The sequence below is a fragment of the Chaetodon trifascialis genome, chromosome 2 (genome assembly GCF_039877785.1).
Source record: "Chaetodon trifascialis isolate fChaTrf1 chromosome 2, fChaTrf1.hap1, whole genome shotgun sequence".
In the NCBI taxonomy this organism is placed as follows: Eukaryota; Metazoa; Chordata; class Actinopteri; order Chaetodontiformes; family Chaetodontidae; genus Chaetodon; species Chaetodon trifascialis.
This window is the reverse complement of record NC_092057.1, coordinates 22,650,289-22,670,672: the sequence shown is the minus strand read 5'-3', so window position 1 is coordinate 22,670,672 and position 20,384 is coordinate 22,650,289. Positions and strand designations below refer to the sequence as shown.

The window sequence follows — 20,384 nt, the reverse complement described above, 5'->3', positions numbered from 1 at the left end:
CCGTGAGTGTGCACTTTTCTGTCAAACCCTCCACATGACTGCTGCAGTGTTGGTGTGTTCAGGTGAACAATGCGGGCAGGGTTTGCTTTATTCTAATGAGGCAGTCAGTGAGCTGGAATAATGGTATGCAATCAAAATGGGACAATTATACATCTCAGTGTACAGCCAAGCAGGGAGGAGGCCATTCCAGCACACACACTCACACTCACACTCACTCACGCACAGACATGCGCGCAGAGCATCATCCACCCACAAACACAAAGAACAATCCGTCCTCAGTGATAAATGCCAGAGTCTCTTCCGTCCAAGTTTCACACCATCTCTGCTGAATATCGTGGCTGGACGAGTACAGCTCTGAGCATGGCTTCCATCAGGATTCAAGAGACGCAAAATGATGGTTAGGTAACTCTATTTAATTTTTTTCTTTTTTTCAGGTGAATGTGTTTTTTGGTCTTGTTGAGTGTCTTTTGAATGCTGAGACTTTTCTCTGGGATTCTGTAGAGGAAACATTGATCTCAGTAGCTGCTGGTGTCTGTTAATCATCTCATTGAATATATGTGAGTTTTTAGAAGAACATATTTTTTTGGTTATATTAAGCATTGATCAGAAGGTTATATACTGTATGTCACAGCTTTCATGTTTTCACCGAGCTTGTGATTAGGCCATTTAACAGTGTATTAACAATCCTACAAAGAGTGGAGTCAGAATATCCATGTGTGTGTTTTTGTTTTTCTTTTGATAATAAAGATTATTGCTAGCAACAAAGTTGTGTTGATTCAAGAGAAGATTCCTCAATCAGCTGAGACAAAATGACTTTTGTTCTGAAGGTAAGTCAGTGACAGGAGATCACGTATGTTGTCGTGCTGCGCTGCTCCTAATGAATTGAGTTTGGCAGAAACATTAACCTTAATTCTGTCCCAGCGTGGTAAATCTAATCATGAATTCTGTGCTCAAATTCAACTAGTACTGACCCAGATTTTTAGGACAGATCATTGTTTAGTGACATTCAAACAGTTGAGGTGTGACCTGCCTACAGCTGACCTGGACGCTTCCCGTGATGGCTGGAATACACCAAGAGTTACAGCAGAGTATGCCTAACGTTTCCACGCTCTCCTCCCTGGCACAGATGCTGCAGCAGGCGTGGGGGAGGTCTGACGAGGTGTGTGGGCCCGTAGCGTGACACAGAGCGAGAGATGAGGACCGTTCTTCCTGTGTGCGGAGGCGGCGATGGAGGGGAGTCCCGCGGCCTCCGCAGCAGGGTGGGCAGGATGAAGAGGCTGCTGTGGCTCAGGCCGAGTCACTGCGTGGACATCCACATGGACACGGAGCCCGGCGTGTGGCTGACCAGCTTCCAGGTGTTGGACACTGATGGACAGTCTGAGGTGAGAAGCTACACGAGGTTTCCATGACTGTCAGTCGGAGATTCACCTGTTGTGTTACTCTCATCCATTTTACTGTAGTTTAGAGTTTCATCTCACGTTTGAACGAAGTTCAGGAGTCACAGAATATTTAGTTCAGTCATGATCAGTTATCAAAATGTCACACATGGACATAATGCAAAGAAGTCAAAGCATGAACACACTTATCTCCACTCGTAACACTCATTTCTGTCCGAGCCTTTGGTCAAACAGAGCGTGAGAGTAGGCACACACAGAAATAAGTTTAACATTGGCATTTCTGAGGTATTCCAGCTGTTAATAGAATAATAGAATATTTCTATTGGGATATGACCTTGAATATCACCTGGTCTGATTTTTAATAATATTCCAGATAAACTGTTTGGTGTATAAAATTTAACAAAACAATTACCAAAAAAAATCCCCATCACACTTTCCCTGAGCCCGTGGCGTCCTCTTCAAGTTCCTTGTTTTGTCCAACTGTCCAAAACTAAAAGATATTAAACGTGCAGTGCCATAAAACGAAGACAAGCAGCCAGTCTTTGCTTTTACAAAGCTAGCAGCAGATTAGGGCTGAAAGTGATGATTATTTTCATTTGGTCTATAAAATGCCAGGAAATCATTAAAAAATATGTCCTTTGTAAATTTGAGTTCATGTTGAAGTTGACAAAAAGTCCAAAACTCAAAGGAGATTCCTTTTCTGTCCATAGAGGACTATGAAAGAAACAGTGGTCACGTTTGAGAAGCAGGAATGAGTGATTTTTGCCTTTTTCCTTAAAAATGATTTCAAATGAATTAATTAAGAATTACAATTCTAACATTGCCAAAAATAGTTTTCTGTACACACATATATGTACTGATATCTGGCTGTGTGTGTTGACGTGTGCCATAAACCTTTCAGCCCAGCCATGACGTTCACATCCCAGATTGAAGTGTTGTATTTAGTGATATGGAAGCCATTACTCTGTGAATTATTAGGGCTAACTGGTGTGATCACGCACACGTGTGTGACGGAGCGGCTGTCATATATTCAGTCGTTGCATACGTCAGGCTCCTCTCTGGGAACTTTTGTTGTTGTTGTTCCCATTCAGGTCAACATTTTTTCACTCAGGACGTCATCACAGATATTATTCAGTGCCACTGAGAGGGAACTACAGCTGACCCTCCAGGAAGTATATCATGTTTCTGTGGGTGTGCCGTCTATTTCCAGCTAAAAGAAGCCTTTTTAAATCATGTAAAGTTTTGAGGAAACAACCTCAGCGTGTTTCGACATCGCCTTATTTCCGCTGGTTGCTCGCCTGCCACCTTGTCACCCACTCATGTGTCTAATGAGTTCTAATTGAGGTCTCTCTGGGGCTGTTTCTCTGCTCCTTTGTTCAGCTTTTGTAGAGAGAGGGTGGGTGGCATGGGCAAACATGGAGGGATGATGGCAGATTCTCAGTTCAGAGAGACAGGCAGACTCATTAGAGCAACAAAAAGCTCATTCTTCCCTGTGAGCTGAAAGAGCAGCAGAGAGTCTGATCTAGAGACGTCCCATCAGCTCAGCTGGTCAGTGTCAGCACAGTGTGATGCTGCTCGTCTGTTTGTCTCTGAATGAAATGAAATTCAGTGCTTTCAGTGGTGCCAGACTCTCTTGCGTCTTGATTATGTGCTACCTTGAAGTCGCTTTTAGGAGCAGAACAGACCTGTTTCATGTGGTATGTCCCCACCCCACCTCTGACACCAGAGGCAGAAACGTAAGCGAGAGGCCGTCATGAAAAACCGTCCCGACCGGATTCTTTGGAGGCAGCGTTTCAGGCACCGAGACAAGTTGATGTTGGCCTGAAATCAGCTTCTAGCACAGAGCCTTTCCTCTTGCATCTTGCATTGGATCTCTTCCTGTAAAATTATCATGGCGGTTTTTGTACAACTGGAAATAGAAATTTCCTGATGGGAATGTGGAGCAGGCTTAAAGCTGCCGGGCCTGGTGTCGATCTGGACAGAGAGCTTATACAGCACTCGTATGGCGTTTCCTTATTTTGTATAGAAGGTTTTAAGGTCTTACAAACAGTGCAGTGGTCATAATGAGTGGGGCTGTGGCTCCAGTTTTTATTGTCTGCTTCAAGAAAAGTGAGGCCATGTTCATATCCAGCAAACAGTGTTGGGCTCCGATGGAGGTTTTCAATATCACACCATTTGTTGATTCTGACGCCAGAACCCTCACTGAATTACAGAGCTTTAAAGCTTTCAGCAATTTTTTTTACTTGACCTTTATTTCTAATTTCGTCTAACTTGTTGGACTGCAAGACATCATAATCCATCCATCCATAATCCAGATTTACAACAATTTGTGTCAGCATCCTTTGCTTAAGCATTTCTGTGCTTTGGAACTTTGCTTTGACACTCAGTTTTGGACAAATCTGACAGCTGACGTGTCGGGTTACTTTCCCAGTTAGAATTTTACAGGAAATGAAAAACACACAATAAACTGTAGTTTAAATTGGTCTTTGATTAATGCCTCAGCCGCTCAACACCGCTCTGAATGGGCTTCATTCTTCAGGATTTCACTGTTACTGTACACATTTATTGGGCGGCACGGTGGAGCAGCAGGTAGTGCTTGTGCCTCACAGCAAGAAGGTCGCTGGTTCGATCCCCTACCCGGGCGGGGCCTTTCTGTGTGAAGTTTGCATGTTCTTCCCGTGCATGCGTGGGTTCTCTCCGGGCACTCCGGCTTCCTCCCACAGACCAAAAACATGCTCATTAGGTTAATTGGTGACTCTAAAATTGCCCCTAGGTGTGAGTGTGAGCGTGAATGGTTGTGTGTCTATATGTGTTGCCCTGCAATCGACTGGCGACCGGTCCAGGGTGTACCCTGCCTTTCGCCCAATGACAGCTGGGATAGGCTCCAGCCCCCCCGCAATCCTGAAAGGGATAGTCGGGTATAGACAATGGATGGATGTACTGTACACATTTATTTCTATTTAAAAACATAGTATTTTAGAAGAATGATGCTGTGCAGGAAGTATTGTCATAATGTGAAGTAATTTACATCGTTTTCGACATAGTACATTTTAAAGACTTTGAATGGTTTTCCTTTACTGGGTGGGTTGACCCCCGTGTCTGTATACCACGACCTATACTGTAAATAGTTGTAATAGCTGCTACTACAGCTGGTCCTGGTGCTGCCACTGTTCTAGAATTACTTGAAAAACATCAGTGATAACATGGGAACAGTGTGGAGATGAAGTATGTAATACTCTGCTTAATGATGACGTGTAATTCACAGACCACCTGTCTATTGAGCTGTTTCTTCTGCAGCATACCCAAGAAAATCAGTAAAACATTCAAAGCATTGAAAGGACACCAAAGAAAATAAATGACTCAACTGCAATTTGAAATAAAGGGACAAGCTTTCAGTTTCAAGCCTTTTAACTTCTTCTTTGGCTGACCTGTATTTGTGGTAACAATACCATCGATATCATCTCCCCCCAGTCGCCGCCTCCTGACTCAATTCTGCATAATAATATCTGATGCCGTCAGTCGCTGTATCCTCATTGGTCAATAAATCACACCTGTGCCTTTGGCCCCGCCCCGTGAAATGCCGTCCCTCCCGGTCCTCCTCCTCCCTCTCAAACCAGTCCGTCCGCTGTCTGTCGACTCTCACGGTTGGACACAAGTCAACTTTGTCATCGTGTCGTACTTTGTTGCGTTAGTTCTCCAAAATGAAAGAGTCAGATATCATTGAGACTGAAGTGAGGAGGAGGAGGGAGCTTCATCCGTGAGTCCTGTGCGCGCTGCGGATTCGTCTTTCACCTGCATCTGAAGGAGTCTACGCATTTAAGTTTTAAGGATTTCTCCTCCGAGAGTCAGACGAACATGGGAAAATGGCACTTATCCATGGTGAGCTGCATGACGCGCTCTGCGCTGTGTGTGAGGTTGTCATTTTATCCAGCTGTTGCTCTGCTTTGCTGATCCAGATGTGGAGTTGGCTCCATGTGAAACTTATTCGGTCGCTGTGTCCGGTCACCAGGACAAACCCACTGGTTGAATGGCTTCATTCAGGGCTGATGGATCCAGCAGCGAGCACACTGTTTTTTGTCAGTTTCTGTCTCGTGATGTCAGGTGTGTTTTCGACCATCGTCCGCACCCATTGTTCCACACGCGCCACATAACAGAGATGACTGATGGCCTGGATGCACAGAATGCTTGCATAGTGTCATTGCAGAGCAGCTGTTGAAGGTGGTCAGCATCATGTCTCCCCCTGGCTTCTTGTCCACTTTCACTGACACTGTGCAGACATGATTACAGTATTATTATAGAGCAGTCAGTTATATTTGTTTATCCCGTCACAGAGACTGAGAATGGGGCTACTTCGATCTGGTTTATCACTGCTGCCCAATGCAATAAAGTAAAAAAGTTGTTATCTATGATTTTAGAATTTACAGTTTAATTATTCTCCAAGTCCTAAGTTTATATAGTTTTCCAGTTTGTGGTACTACAAAATAATTCTAACATACTAGTTTTATTCTGGTCATCGTACAGTATGCAGAGCAGTCTTTGCACCACAGATGTGTTTCCTGCTTTGTAAGAAAAAAAAAAAAAAAATAATAATAATATATACACACACACACACACACACACACACACACACACACACACACACACACACACACACACACACAGATACATTTCTCTTCAGGTACAGCTGTCATGTAGAGGAGTTTCTTGCCACACATCTCACTGTGATATGTTACCTTCTTCCACTCAGCCGCCATGTGAAAAATCAATCATGTAGTGCTGGGCCATAATTAAATATTATTGCTTATCATCACTGAAAATATGACAGTTATCATCCCGGGAGTCTTTGTTTTCTCAGGTTTTGTGTGTAAGGTGATACTCTAAGTTTTATGTGTTCCAGCTTTGGCTGCAGCTAACAGTTATTTTTGTTGTTGGTTAATCTGTTGATTATTTTCCTGATCGATGGAGGGGTTGTTTGGTCTATAAAACGTCAGAAAATGGTGAAAAATGTCTGTCATTGTTTCTGGAAGCCCAAGACGATGTCCTCAGATTTCTCATTTTGTTCGCAACCCAAAGATATTCAGTTCACTGTCAGAGAGGAATAGAGAGACAAGAAAAAATCATATTTAAGAAGCTGGAATTGCAGAATTTAGATTTTTTTTTTTTTCTTAATGAATTGCTCCGATTACTCAGCGAGTGAGATGGACTTTATCAAATCACTCATCATATCACTCAGAGAGTCGGTGAAACATCTCTGTACTTGTTTCTTTCATATGTCTAGGCCAAAGAAAGACCTCCTGATCTCCCCTGGCCATTTTTTTAAAGAACATGCAGTGTGCTGTGAGAGTTTTAAGATGATTATTTGGGCTTTTTTTTTTCTTTTCTTTTTTTTTTTCACTTTTTTGGACAGTGCTTGTGCAGATGCATACAGGAAAGGAGGGGGGGAGGGGGATGGCATTCAACAAAGATGGCCGGCTGGAGCCAGTGATGGTTGCGACCATCCGGCTACCAAGACACTGTGTACGAAGTTATAAATTAAATTAAGAAAAAACTGTGTCATGGTTCAGTGCATTGTCCCTGTGTTTGTGGACATAAACAAGTGTCCCATTGAATGCCTCAGTGCCTCGTCATGGGCCCAGTCACCAGCTGTCTGTCTGCGTCAGCGTTCAAGGCTGGGTCACAAGCAGAATCTCAAGAATGAAATTAATCGACGCTGAGCTTTAACCTTTTTAATGACATGACTCAGTCTGAAGGCTCTCTGCCTTCGCACTGAGGTGTGTGTTTTAGATGTGCCACAGTCACAGTAATTCAGAGAAGCAGGGCCCCATGACTGTTAGGGATTAAGAAAAATTTTGTTAATTTTTTAAAGGTACTTTTATTCCCCTTCTCTCCGTTCAGTGAAGTCAAATAAATTTAATTATCTACCATTTCTAGGAGAAAGGAGCAGAGTAGCGGGCTGTATGGTGTGTTTGGCTTATTATTTTCCGGCTCTTAATGACCTTCCATTCCCCCCTGCAGGACCCGGTGCAGGAGTGGGGGGAGGAAGAGGAGGATGGGGCCGTGTTTGGCATCACTCTGCGCAGGGAGCCCGTCCTGCCGCCCTCAGACGCAGCAGAGCCCCCCACAGCCTTCAGCTTCGTCCAGTACCACACGGTGAAGGCTCGCAGGCTGAAGGCCGCCACCCTGGAGCGTCTGGTCACCCACCTGCTGGACCCCGAGCACCGGGAGCCCGACTTCATCCACATCTTCCTCTCCACCTACAGGGCCTTTACCTCCACCAGCACCCTCATCGAGTTGCTGTTTCAGAGGTGAGGAACTGTCTACAGAACTGAGACACAACACAGCTGAGACACTGAAACCATGAGGGCTCAGTCGTCTGGACTGCAGGCTCACATCGGAGGTCAATGTTGCTGTTTGACTCACAGGGATCTGCTCAGTTTACCACTAAAGATTTATCCTGATGGAGACCCTTTTAAGAGGAATAGTTTGACAATTTTGGAAAAATACTTATTTACTTTCTTTCTTATCAAAAGTTGGATAAAAAGATCAGTACCACCCATATCTGTCCAGTTAATATGAAGCTGGGGCCGACAGCCATTAGCTTAGCTTAGCTTAGCTTAGCTTAGCTTAGCATAATGTCTGGAAATGGGGATACAGCTAGTCTGGCTCTGTCCAAAGGGAACAAAATTAGCCTACCAGAACTTCTAAAGCTCACTAGTTATCATGTTATTATCTTGTTTGTTCAATTCGTACAAACACAGAAGAGTAAAAACTGTTTTTTTAAATAGGTCATCACTGTATGGAAACGTAAGTGGAACATATGCATAACGACATGCACATATCTATTTCTAAAGAAGACGGTGTTTATTCAGTGACCTCTTTACGCCACCTCAGCTATTCATGAGGCAAGCCTCTGTTGATGCCAGAGAAGCTTCAGTGACAGGTGTTGCTCCATTCCTGAGTGGTCATGACTCCACCCTCCACACCTAGCAGAGGTGTGCTTCTCCACTTCGACTCTGACATTGAATTAGACTAAGTGAGGAACGTTCTTCTTTGGTTTTTAGTAGAGATTTCCCAAGCAACTCTTTTTTTTTCTTAATCTGGTTTAATATACATGATTGAAGAGCTAAAGCAGGCTCAGAGCCAATCAGGAGAGCCTGTGCAGTCTACTGTCTGAAGTTGTTATTGCTCAGCTCAGTGTGTTACTAATGGCTGCCTGTGTGATACTGGGGCTATAAGTGCTGTTCACCTCATGTTCTGTTTGTCAAACAGTCACCCTCATATCTGCGATGCTGGTGGCAACAGGCTTCCTGTGAACTGTAGCTGAGGTCATCTTCAGGGACAGTCTGGGACGTGTGTTTTCCCTGCTTTTCCTCACAGGATTTGGTTCAGGATGTAACAGTTTGTTGCTGTCATTAACTTGTAAAACACCAGTTCTGTCACGTGATAGGTGTAGCTGTGTAAATGAGTTTATTCACTGTTAGACCAAGCACAACTCTCACGTTCATTGATTTGCTTCCTAAATGTGACTCTGTTGTGTCACATGTGGTGCAGGAAAGAGAATTACGCTGTCACAGAACTTGGCCATGTTCCAACAAATGTGCCAGCGTGACCATATGCCTCATTTACACTGCAAATATATGTTTATGATGCCATTATTGATCCCTGAGGGAGACCCTCATCACTCTATAACAAGGCCACAGTATCTCCGGCATTGCATGACATTTCCACAGGATGAACAGTTACAGACCATTAAACTTTGGACCTTGTTGTTTACAGGAGGCTTTCTGTCACCGCTAGGTAGCCATGTTGTCCCTCCATGCGGTGATTATCATTGATATTTCCTTCTCATAGTCAAATGTGTTTACTTTTCCACAGAGAGGACTCAATTGCCAACCTGGATAACACTGTGTGCCCACGCAGGTGAGTGTGGTCACTCATTCAGAGCTTGACATTGTCCTACACTTCATGAGACATGAGACTTTAGCACTAATGCCATAATGAACTCTTATTCATTTCCCCCTCAGTACGTTACCCCCAGTGATCCGGCTGTGGCTGGAGGAGTACACTGAAGACTTCCATGAGCCCCCTCAGTACCAGGCCCTCCGGCTGATGTGTGTCCACTTGCGGCATCGGCTCTGCTTCAGACGCTTGGCTCAGACTGCCGAGACCCTCCTCAAGAGGCTCCAGGAACAAGGTGCGGGGGAGTGGGAGATGTGACTGTGCAGGCTGCTGCGCTGTCGTGTCTGTGCGTACTGTAGATACAGAATGCATGAAGCAGATGATCAGCATCGATTGAGCTGCAGTGAGTATTGCATCCTTTGAGCAGCCTGTTGCTTTTTCATTTATGATTTGGTGTGTCTGACAGATTGCAGCCAGTCTGCGCCAGAGCGCAACAGTCCATCGTTGCAGCCGGAGCACAGAGACCAGGAGGACGGAGGCGAGACGTCCACTAAGGAGGAGGACAGATGTAACTTTATGGACTTCCCTGTGAGAGAAGTGGCGGAGCAACTGACCAGATTGGACGCTGTAGGTCTCATTAACAGATATCTCAAAGCTCCGCTCTGTGTCGCCGCGGGTCTCTCATTCATGTCATCGTGTCTTCCTCAGGAACTATTTGTCAGAGCCGTGCCCTTCCACTGCCTGGGCTGCGTCTGGTCCCAGCGTGACAAGAAGGAAAACCGAAACCTGGCACCCACCATCCGCGCCACCATCTCCCAGTTCAACGCCGTCACCAACCGTGTCATCACCTCGCTCCTCTGCCCGTCCTCTCCCAGCCCTTCCACCTCCTCTCCCATCTCATCACCCAGCCCCTCCTCTACCTTCCTGTACCCATCCAGTGCTCTGAGCCCCCCCAACTGCGCCCACAGCAGCCCCGCTCACAGAGCGTGCGTCATCGAGCGGTGGATCGCCATAGCGCAGGTCAGGGTCCAGAAACATTTAGCTTTACAATCAAGTCACATAAATGAATGTAACTTTCTGTAAGATCTGCATTTTCTTGTGTTTTCTCTCTGCAGGAGTGCAGACAGATGAAGAACTTCTCCTCTTTGAGGGCCATCCTGTCAGCTCTGCAGTCCAACGCTGTGTATCGCCTCAAGAAGACCTGGGCTGCTGTCAGCAGGTCAGCAACCAGTGACAAAACTGTTGTTTTATTGAATTTAACGAACAGACATCTGTAAAAGAAACCACTGAGCTCCTTTTTTGCACACTCATGAAAAGAAAATCAATTCTTGAGTCGGTTTCCCTGAATTATTGATCTGATGAATATTGACTCTACAAAAAGTCTTTAAAGATTGATTTTGTCTGGTTTCAGAGAAAGCATGTCCACTTTTGACATCTTGTGCGAGACCTTCCCTGATGAGAACTGTGTGCTAACCAGCAGAGAGATCCTGGTGGAGGTAACTACACACAGTTTTTCATGTAAACACAGGAGCGGACCAATGGCTTTGTCTAACAAAGGACAGGTCTGTGTCATTATTATTGCGCCAGCTCTTTGCAGAGGGCTGTTTTCATGATGGAATGGGATTAGGTTGTAAGGGCCTGTTGACTTTATCAATTATGTAGTTAGTTGATCAACAGAAAATGAATTGCAAACTATTTTGATAACCAGTAATCATTTTGGATGTTTAACCAATTGAAAACAAAAACCATTCTGTGGTTTTAGCTTCTCCAATGTGAGAATTTGCTGATTTTCTCTGTTTTCTGTCGTTATAAAATGACTGAAGATGCCACACTGGACATTTGTCACTATTTTCTGACATCAAGTGAGAACAGTTTATAGAGAATAAGCAGTTTTGAAAATTATTAGTTACAGCCTTGACACACATCAGCCTGTCAGTATTATTCTAAGGTTTTTAAACATCTGATGAAGTAAATCCACTTACTCAATGCTTTGTGTGCATATGGCCTCTAACAGTTGGTTACTTGCTGTATTTGTCCTGTAAGACTAAATGAATGTCCACTGTCCAGTTCACCTGCCACTCTCTGTTCTTTGCCCTCAGTGAAAAACAATTGATATGAGTGTTTATTTAGCGATAGTGTTATGAGCAGCCCAGTCTGTCTGAAGTCATAAAAAGACCATTGTTAGCAGCCAACACAAATAACACCAGAAATGGACTACATATTGTCTAATAATCTCCTGATAAACACACTCGCACACAGTGCGAGCCTGAGGGCTGCACAATAGGCCCTAACTGTGTGGCTGTGATTGTATTTGTCACACAGCCTGCACTGCGGAGGTGCCCTCCCACACCCAGCAGCACCCTGTCAGCAGGTGCTCAACCCTCAGAACAAACAGTTATGTAACTTGCCTACTTAGTTGTCATCTCACACCCCGACTCTCACATTAACGCCCTGATTCAGAGATATTTCATTTTTCTTACAGTTGACTAGGCTGTTTATTTGTCTGTTTTCTGCAGGATGGGAGTCACCCAGATGGCAGTGCCACCCCGGGCTCCAGATCGCCCCGGCTCTGCTCAGCATCCAGACAGATGGTAAGATCGTCCTGTTTGGAAATAACCACGTGGTTCCTCCATTTCAGGTTTAACCACCAAAGTAATGTGAATGGCAGCTGTGCCAGCCTGTAAAAATGAAAGTCACAGGTCTGTGTTTCTCTGCCTGGATCATCGATTCTACTTCCCTAAAAGTCACATGTCCTCAACTTTAGCCAGTTTGCTAAAATAGCCACCAGAGTTCCAGTTCCGTCTTCTTTTTCAGTCTGTTCATTTGATGGAAAAAGATAGCACACTTAAAAGTCACATGAGTGTTTGTTTACCCCCTTACGTAGGGAAGAGTATAGAAGCTGACGTGAGCAGTGTTTCCCACAGTTTGGCAGTTTACTTTACCCAGGAGCGGCTGTGTGTCAAACCTTTTATACCCCCATATTCACTGTATTTAAATAGTGATAGTGTTGTGTTTTCGGTTATCTCTATTTCTTCTTCAGCTGCAGTGTAATCATTTATTGTTACTGACCTCAGTGTTCTGTCCTCTTTCGTTCGACTTTCTTACTCCAGCATACTGAGGCTGGCATTAGCTAATTTCTGGTCGAGCAGCACTAAGGAGTACACACATAAACATGTTGCTTGATTTGTGTCGGCAGAACATCAGCAGGGGTGTGGTGCCGTACCTCGGCACTTACCTGACCGTCCTCACCATGCTGGACACAGCACTGAGTGACACCGTGGAGGTGAGTCCACGTTGTTCTAGCATGGTCTTTTTATGGTACTTTAGAAGATTTATGAGGCCATGTTTATAACACTGGTTTTTTCCATCTCTCTCAGGGAGGACTCATCAACTTTGAGAAGCGCAGACGAGTAGGTGTCGCCCCCTAGTGGCGTCTCGCATGAATTACTGCCTCAGTGTTAATAGAGAGCTGACTTCTTTTCTGTTGTGTGAATTCATCTGTGTCTCTTGCAGGAGTTTGAGATTCTGTCTCAGATTCGGCAGCTCCAGGCTTCTTGTTCCCACTACAGCTTTCCAGTCAACCGTCATATCACTGCCTGGCTGCAGGCACATACGCTGCTCACAGACCAGGAGAGGTGAGACGCACACTGACAGCACTGTAGTACAATACGAGAAGAAATAATAATTTCTTAATGTTTCGTTTTTTGTGTGTCTCTTGAAGCTATGAGCTGTCCCGAGACCTTGAGCCTCCAGTTGACCCATGCCCCAGTTCTCCCAACTCATGGAGCAGTCGCCTGCTCACCAAGAAACTCGCCTCGTGAGTCTGCAAAACCACCTTTAGCCTGTAACACACAGCTGCCCTGCTACGAAACAAACCCTCAGACACTAAATAAGATGTGTCAGACCCAGAAAACCTTGGCTCTACATCAAAATACACCCAAACAGTTATGACATACATTGGCCAGATTTGACTTCACATTGGAGCAAACTCAGTAGTTTATGATGAAATATGAGGAATATCCTTTAAAAGATTCCCAGTCTTAAAAAGTGAGTTTCAGTTGCTGTGTCATGAAACTAAAGTGTGTTTGTGTGCGCAGGTTGCGAACAGCCAGTGACAGCTCCCTCAGGAAGACCCACGCTGACCAGATCAGTGTGTCGTCTTCTGGCTCCAGCAGTTCAGACATGGAGGACCTCTCCGCCCCCCAGCCCTCCCCCCTCAGACTCAAACTGAAGGTACGAGCTCAGACGCTCTCCTGCATTTAGAGTCAGAGTGTGTGGAGGTCAGCAGGGAGAAAATGTAGATTAAAAACATAAAACGACCAAAGATTTCTCATGGATTTGCTGCTTAGTTGATTTAAAAACTGGGGTATTGGTTTAAAATTGCAACATGATATTCATATTTCCCCTCTCCTCTCCTCCCCTTCCTCAGTCTCTCTCAGGCTCTCTTCACAACGTTGCTGAGGATTTCTCCTCCAGCTCCCCGTCCTCCTCCTCTCCCAGTCTTTCCAGCTCCTCTTGCAGCTCTTCACATCCGGACCTCAGCTCTTCCTCTCTGGTTCTGAACCCCGAGTCGTCATCTGGCTGCTGCCCTCAGGCCACGCTGCCCGTCTACAACAAACAGGTTGCCGACTCGTGTATCATCAGGGTCAGCGTGGAGTGTGTCAGCAATGGAAACGTCTATAAGAGCATTCTGGTAACCAATGTGCTTTTGTAATCTTGTATTTGTGAGATCAGCCAGCCTGCTTTTGGTTCATTTAGTCTCACACGTTGTAAAAAAGGAGAGTGGAAGAAAAAGGAATACCTCCAAAGATCCTGTGTGTTCAAAATGAAATCTCAGGCCTTCAGATTAAGTTGAGGATTTCTCAGTATTCTGAATGACACTTGCAGGATTGGCTCAGGTGGTATTCTGACATGTCGGCGTTTGTCTCATCTCCAGCTGACCAGTCAGGACCACACGCCTCAGGTGGTTCAGAGGGCACTCGAAAAACACAACATGGAGGACGTCAGCTGCCATGACTTCAGCCTCTGCCAGATGCTCAACAGCGGGAAAGGTAAATGTCTTCACCTCCGGCTTCTCCTCGAGCAGTCTAATGTTATCTGAGAGCAGGATTAACTCTAAGGCCTCCTTTTCTCGAGCAGGACTTCTTTTTTCTTATGCCAGTGATCCAATCAAAGGCCGCTAAGGAGTATTTCAAGCTCATTATCTACTGAATTACAAAGCCATCAGTCAAGCAGCATCAGACTTTGGTTAAAACTTTATCTCTGAGCCTCATAGGCAGAAGTCATTCCTCTGATTTTATGTGGCTAAATGTACATCAATATTTAATTTAATGGTACAAATCAACAGTGAATGACAGGAAATCCATTGTAGAGGAAGCAAAAATCAGTTCCTTTGCTAACACAGTCAGCTGTAAAACAGCTCTTGTTCTTATTATGTTTTCATTGCCTTCAATGATGCTATCATTCTCAGTAGGTATGAAATGCCAACATTTCTCAAAGTACCTCCCATGTAATTTGAAGAAATATCAGTAAACACTAACTGGAATAGAAGCAGATAAAGTAAAACAACAGTTCATCACTTCATTCCTCTGTCTGCCTCAGAGCTCCAGATACCGGACAAAGCCAACGTATTTTATGCCATGAGCACCTCCGCCAACTACGACTTTGTGCTGCGTCAGCGCTGGAGGACTCACAGGAGACATCTGGGCTCCTCCTCCAGTCCTGGAGCTCAACCCAAGAGCCGCCAGGCCAAGTGAAAAGCGTCCGTCCTGGCTGAAGGTTAGGAGTACATCTAGAAGGAGGAGCTGCTCATCTGCAACACACCTGAGGCAGTTTGTATCGACTCGCCACCGTGAGACTGTCGCTGCACAGCAGAAAGGAGCAGTCCTCCATAGACTGTCCTGAGAAATCTTTGACTGAAAAATAACTCTCATCAAGACGCATGGGGTACAACACTGAACTGTGTTCCTCCAAGAATTATTGTGGACTCTTTAAAGAGTCATTCAGAAGAGAGAAATGTTCAAGCATACAGAGGAGACATCGAGAAGGAGCAGAGAAAGAAATCAGTCTTTTGGATAAATAAAGCACAATTCACCCAGAACCCTTTTTCCTAAGATAGACACATCTGTATCATTGTGGACGAATGCACATGACGTGGTGGATTATTGTGCATCATAAAATAAACAGCACATCGTATTTCACTGCAGCTTCATACACACATCAGGAACAGCTTGTCTGGGGAAGCAGCTGTGAGTCATCACAGCAGGCATCGTTCCACAGGAGGAAACGAGGCTGCAGAGTCAGGCTGGCAGACTGATGCGGTCTCTGATCTGGACCTGGACCAGCCGACGTGGGACGTTTCCTTCAGCCTGTGTGGCTGAGTGACTGACTGACTGTTAACTACGTTAAGCTGAGTGACTAACTTAGCATGCTCGCTCTTAGCTGATGAGTAAGCGTTTCCAAACAGATCTGGGTCAAATGTGAAATCAGTCTGGTTTCAGTCGTGCTGAGAGCACTGATGAACAATGAGACTCCCCCTCAAATCAAATGGGGAAGCATCATTTGGACCCAGGCCCGTTACTCCTCGGAGAGTCGCTAATAAGTATTCAGTCGTCTTCTAGTTGATTATTTAAATGTTTTCATGTAACGTGGTGTCATTTTATCTACTTAAATTATTTAATGGATTGCAGTATTCAGCTTTTAGGGCAAAAGTGGCATGATGGAAATGTGTTTGTTTGTTTCTGTTTGTTGTGGTTCATTTTGGATCCTGTCTTCAGTCCGTGATGCTCCACTGTTCTCAGACATTAATGTGCCGAAATCGCTTTGGTACCTAATGAGCTCAACTCAAGTTTGCATTATTTTCAGTGAAGAAAGCAAGCAGACTTTTTACTGTCTGCTGTTACTAAATGAAGGAGCGTGATGTGCACATATTCTGAATGTTTATAGTCTTGCCTGGACTTTGGCACATATCAGAGGGTTTGAAGAGGAGTTGGATAGCTGACATGGAGGTTTCTCTGTTGTGTTTTCCTCCCTGGTGATAAAGGCTGTGATTCAGGTGAGACTGCTAATCACATAAGTCTGTAATCCAGGGTGATTAAAGAACAGGCCTTCTACATTGCGTGCTGTACAGCTCACTCCACCTGCGTGATGCTGTGAGAATGAGATTAATCTGAACAATGGTTCATGTATGTGAAAATGAAGTGTCTCAGTATGTGAATTCGATGTGACATATATAAAATTGTCTCAGTGATGTGAAATCCCCCACAAAACCCCAGGGCAGCTTTCTCAAGTTGAACTTGATTTCTTCTGGGTCATGATGCACACAGAGTGGGTCACATCCCTGTTTAAAATGAAGCACGCTGGTGATGGTTTCTCCTCAGGTTTGTGCAGGATTTTGCATCTCTGAGAGCAGCTTTGGCGCTGCTGCAGTCTGTTAAAAGTCAGATGAAAGGTCTGGCAGCTGCACTAAACAGTATGAAGGAGTCTTTTGTGGTGTCTGTCTGTCTGTCTGTCTGTCTGTCTGTTGACTGTATAATTAGGAGGCTTACAAGCTCATTGTCTCCATTATGCGTTTGAAATGTCAACATTACTGTATGCACATTGTAATTCAAGTGTCTTTGTTCTTATATTTTGTTTTAAAAGATTCTTTATTTTTAAAGTTTCATCTAAGCACTTGCTCTTTATTATTAGTATTAAATGTCCACTAATAAAACTATTATTTACTATTTATCATAATGCTACAAGTGTTATTATTTTTATTTATTGTATTGCTTATGACTTAGTTATTTCCTGAGGCCATGGATCCAAACATCGTCAGTTGGTTAATATTAAATTCAGCCTCAGTTTCTAATCATTTTGTAAATCTGATACGAACTCTGGCTTTGTGAATCAGCCAGGGTGTAGCATCAGACTGACGATATGACTGATAAAACGGAATGGTTGTAGCCAACCACTAGGTGGAGCCAAACACAATAACTTTAAATGGTTTTCTCCTGCTTCGCTCACCCTGACAAAACAATCGATTTAACCCTCAGTCAAACATCAGGCCTATTCAGGACTTTCATTTTGTCCAACATAGCACGAGTTAAGGTGAAATCATTGTGGGAACAGGATGTTTATGCAGCGGTTAAAGAAATTCACTTGAGATGAGGATAAAACACAAGTCCATACAGAGCAAGAGAGTGAGAGGGAGTCAAAACAACAGGGCTGTTCTGCTGGATGAAGCACTGCTGAACACTGTGGGAGGTCAGAGTTCACAGTGACAGATGTGTGTGTGTGTGTGTGTGTGTGTGTGTGTGTGTGTGTGTGTGTGTGGGGTGGGAGGTTGTGACCTGTCTGGCCAGCACTGCTGCATGTTATGAGAGCTCTGATTTCCATATTTTGAACACACTTGTCTCCACTCGTACTAGTTAGCCCTTAACTGTCAGAGAGTGGGAGGAGTAGGAGACGGGTTAGATTACTAAAAGCTCGGTGCAAATGGTCTGTGGCTGATTCAGAGACCGAACATATTCTTTAACTTTTATTTCCTCCCCTCTGATTATCCTTTTTAACCATTGTTTTCCTCCACACTCTCCCATTATTCTGCTGTAATAGTACTACTGCTTATCTGTTTACTTTAATGATTAGTTTATCTGCATCGACCCATCCTTTGTGTGCGCGTGTGTGTGTCAGCTCATAGCTAAAGCAACATGAATACTGTATATGAGCCATGAGGACAGAGTAGTCTCTTTCTTCTCACTTGTGGTCGTGGTTTCTCGCCGTCCTCCTCTGCTCTGGGACCTTGTGGCTGATTGATTCTGAATGACTTCCAGTGTGTTTCGGGGCCAGTCCAGGCCACTTTCCTGACATGAACTTACAAACTGTTCAATCAATAGGCTGACTATCATCCAGTCAACTGGTATCATGTGAGAGCTGAATATAAATTAGTCTCACTTCACTTCCGATTGACTCACAGAAGATTCACTCGGAGCCTCTGAAATTAGTTATAGATGATTTTGATTTTGTGTTTTATGGAGGGCAAAAATGAGGCCTGCAGCAGAACTCATGAGTCGTTTGGTTTAGTAGTTGAGGGATATAAATTTGTTTGGGATCAGAAGTTCAGAGAGTCAACATGGAAATGCTTAGTGAGGAGGCACCATCCAAGAATTTCAGCATCTCCCAGTTCACTGTCACATAAAGATATAAAGTGACAAAAAATAGTATTCAATATGGTTGGTGAGCAGAATTAGAGTTAAGAATAATATTAATCAACCTGGATAAGCGGGAGCAGAGAACAAGAGCCATTTGATAGAGCTTCAGAAGTTCCAGAAGTCATACTTGACTTATTTCTGGGCCAGGGTCAGAGTTTATGTCTGGACTTATCATGTAAATCATTTTGCATGAAATGCTGCGTTATGGTGATCAGGAGATCAATTGGAAACCATTTCTAATAAAATAGGGCTTAGTAGCCCTGCTCCCCAAAATTTGCTAATTAGTACATTTTGTAGCTTTTTTTCATTATTTCTAGCACATATCAAAAGGTTTTATAACAGGAGTGTTCAAAAAGTGTGCTGAAATCAAAATGGTGAAATGTCTCTATGCTAAAAGAGGTGTGGCCTATTTGCAGGTGCAGACTGGACCAAAAAATCCAAGGAAAAATCATTTTGCTTCTAGTCCTTTTTTTTTTTTAGGACTTCTGCCAGCTAACACACAGACAATGGGACTGACAACATTACCTTCTGGTCGAGGTAATTATAGGGCTGTTTGACACATCGCAGTGTGTGTGACAGACTGAAGCATGCAGGGAAATTTTAAGGTTAGGGTGTAAGTTTTCATGGAATCATGCAAAGATTATTTTGTTCATTTAATTTAATCTCTAATTATTTTTCTACTGATCAGGAGACAGCAATGAGTTCTGCTCTTGTCGTTACACTTTTTCATTGTGAATTTTCTTTAGGCGTTCATCAGAATAAGCTTAATCCAAAAAAAAAAACAACCCAGTAAAAGACATTTATGTGCTTTGAGTTGCACCTTCAACAGTTCAAACAATATTAGACATTCATTCATTACACTGAATAAACAATGTTACTATTTATAATGAGGTTGATTATTGTCAAGAACCACCAAGAACCAGTAACACAGTTTTGGACATTCTACAATTGTGCCCCTCTTCTTTAGAACTGTGCCTAGGTCCACCCTCAATTCAAAAGGTTCTAAACCCACCCTTGTCAGCAGTGTCACACACACACACACAAACACACACACACACACACACACACACACACACACACACACACACACACACGTACGCAGTGACACACTTACACATTTAATCTAAATCCCTCCATACAGACAGCTGTGCCTGCAGTCATGCGTCACTAACTCCACCTCATTGTGTCAGTACTGTACATGAGTTGCATGTCTCCTGTTCACTCAACTGAGACTAATAACCAACGACTAATCACAAATAAGTCTGTGTGTGTGTGCGTGTGTGTGTGTGTGCATGCGCGTATGTGTGTGCATGTGTTGTCTTGCATGTGAGGCAGAGGCCACTGTGTGTGCATGTGTTTCCAGTACAATGTAAGCATGTGATGGGAGCAAGCTAATGTTTAGTGTGTGTGTGTGTGTGTGTGTGTGTGTGTGTGTGTGTGTGTGTGTGTGTGTGTGTGTGTGTGTGTTTGTGTGGTATGTGCCTGTGCAGTCACGCAAAGATATACACTACAGTAGGTCAGTGGGAGAAGATTTGCTCACATGCTCATGTAAACATCTTTCTAATACCTAATGTGTTTACCCTCGTGTGTGTGTGTGTGTGTGTGTGTGTGTGTGTGTGTGTGTGTGTGTGTGTGTGTGTGTGTGTGTGTGTGTGTGTTTGTGTGTGTGTGTGTGTGTGTGTGTGTGTCCTGTGCTGGTTGTGTGGTTGCAGATCTGTGGTGTAACAGTAGACAGATGGGAGAAATGGCTGAGACTAATCTAAAGGGGTTAATCCACTTAATAACCACCACGAAGGACTGCAGGTTACCTCACTCACCACAGCTCCAACATGTTGTTTGTCTGTCGGGCTGCTGGAGCTCCTATAATGTTGGCTTACATGGAAAATGCCAACTGCGCAAT

General features: G+C 44.1%; 1 protein-coding gene across 3 annotated transcripts; it reads left to right on the top strand.

The window, feature by feature from the left end:
* Nucleotides 1-260: 260 nt before the first annotated feature.
* rgl3a (ral guanine nucleotide dissociation stimulator-like 3a) lies at nucleotides 261-17,032 on the top strand. 3 transcript variants are annotated; one of them, XM_070983993.1, is made up of 18 exons: nucleotides 261-397; nucleotides 1,127-1,382; nucleotides 7,413-7,702; nucleotides 9,273-9,317; nucleotides 9,422-9,591; nucleotides 9,763-9,923; nucleotides 10,005-10,316; nucleotides 10,412-10,515; nucleotides 10,708-10,792; nucleotides 11,813-11,887; nucleotides 12,493-12,579; nucleotides 12,674-12,706; nucleotides 12,810-12,931; nucleotides 13,018-13,113; nucleotides 13,394-13,529; nucleotides 13,726-13,989; nucleotides 14,233-14,347; nucleotides 14,898-17,032. In XM_070983993.1, the coding sequence occupies exons 2-18, from the start codon at nucleotides 1,194-1,196 to the stop codon at nucleotides 15,050-15,052; spliced, it is 2,439 nt and encodes an 812-aa protein (XP_070840094.1). In that variant the 5' UTR covers nucleotides 261-397; nucleotides 1,127-1,193; the 3' UTR covers nucleotides 15,053-17,032. The 3 variants fall into 3 exon arrangements, with proteins under 3 accessions (XP_070840094.1, XP_070840102.1, XP_070840111.1); XM_070984001.1 differs by having other exon boundaries at nucleotides 298-402; XM_070984010.1 differs by lacking the exons at nucleotides 261-397; nucleotides 1,127-1,382 and adding an exon at nucleotides 5,013-5,276.
* Nucleotides 17,033-20,384: the final 3,352 nt, after the last annotated feature.

Bases quoted from the DNA above. Each gene is read 5' to 3' on its own strand.
- rgl3a (XM_070983993.1), top strand. From the start codon at position 1,194: ATGAGGACCGTTCTTCCTGTGTGCGGAGGCGGCGATGGAGGGGAGTCC. The intron at 9,592-9,762 runs GTGCGGGGGAGT...TGTGTCTGACAG, and splicing joins CAAGAGGCTCCAGGAACAAG to ATTGCAGCCAGTCTGCGCCA. The intron at 13,530-13,725 runs GTACGAGCTCAG...CCCCTTCCTCAG, and splicing joins CCCTCAGACTCAAACTGAAG to TCTCTCTCAGGCTCTCTTCA.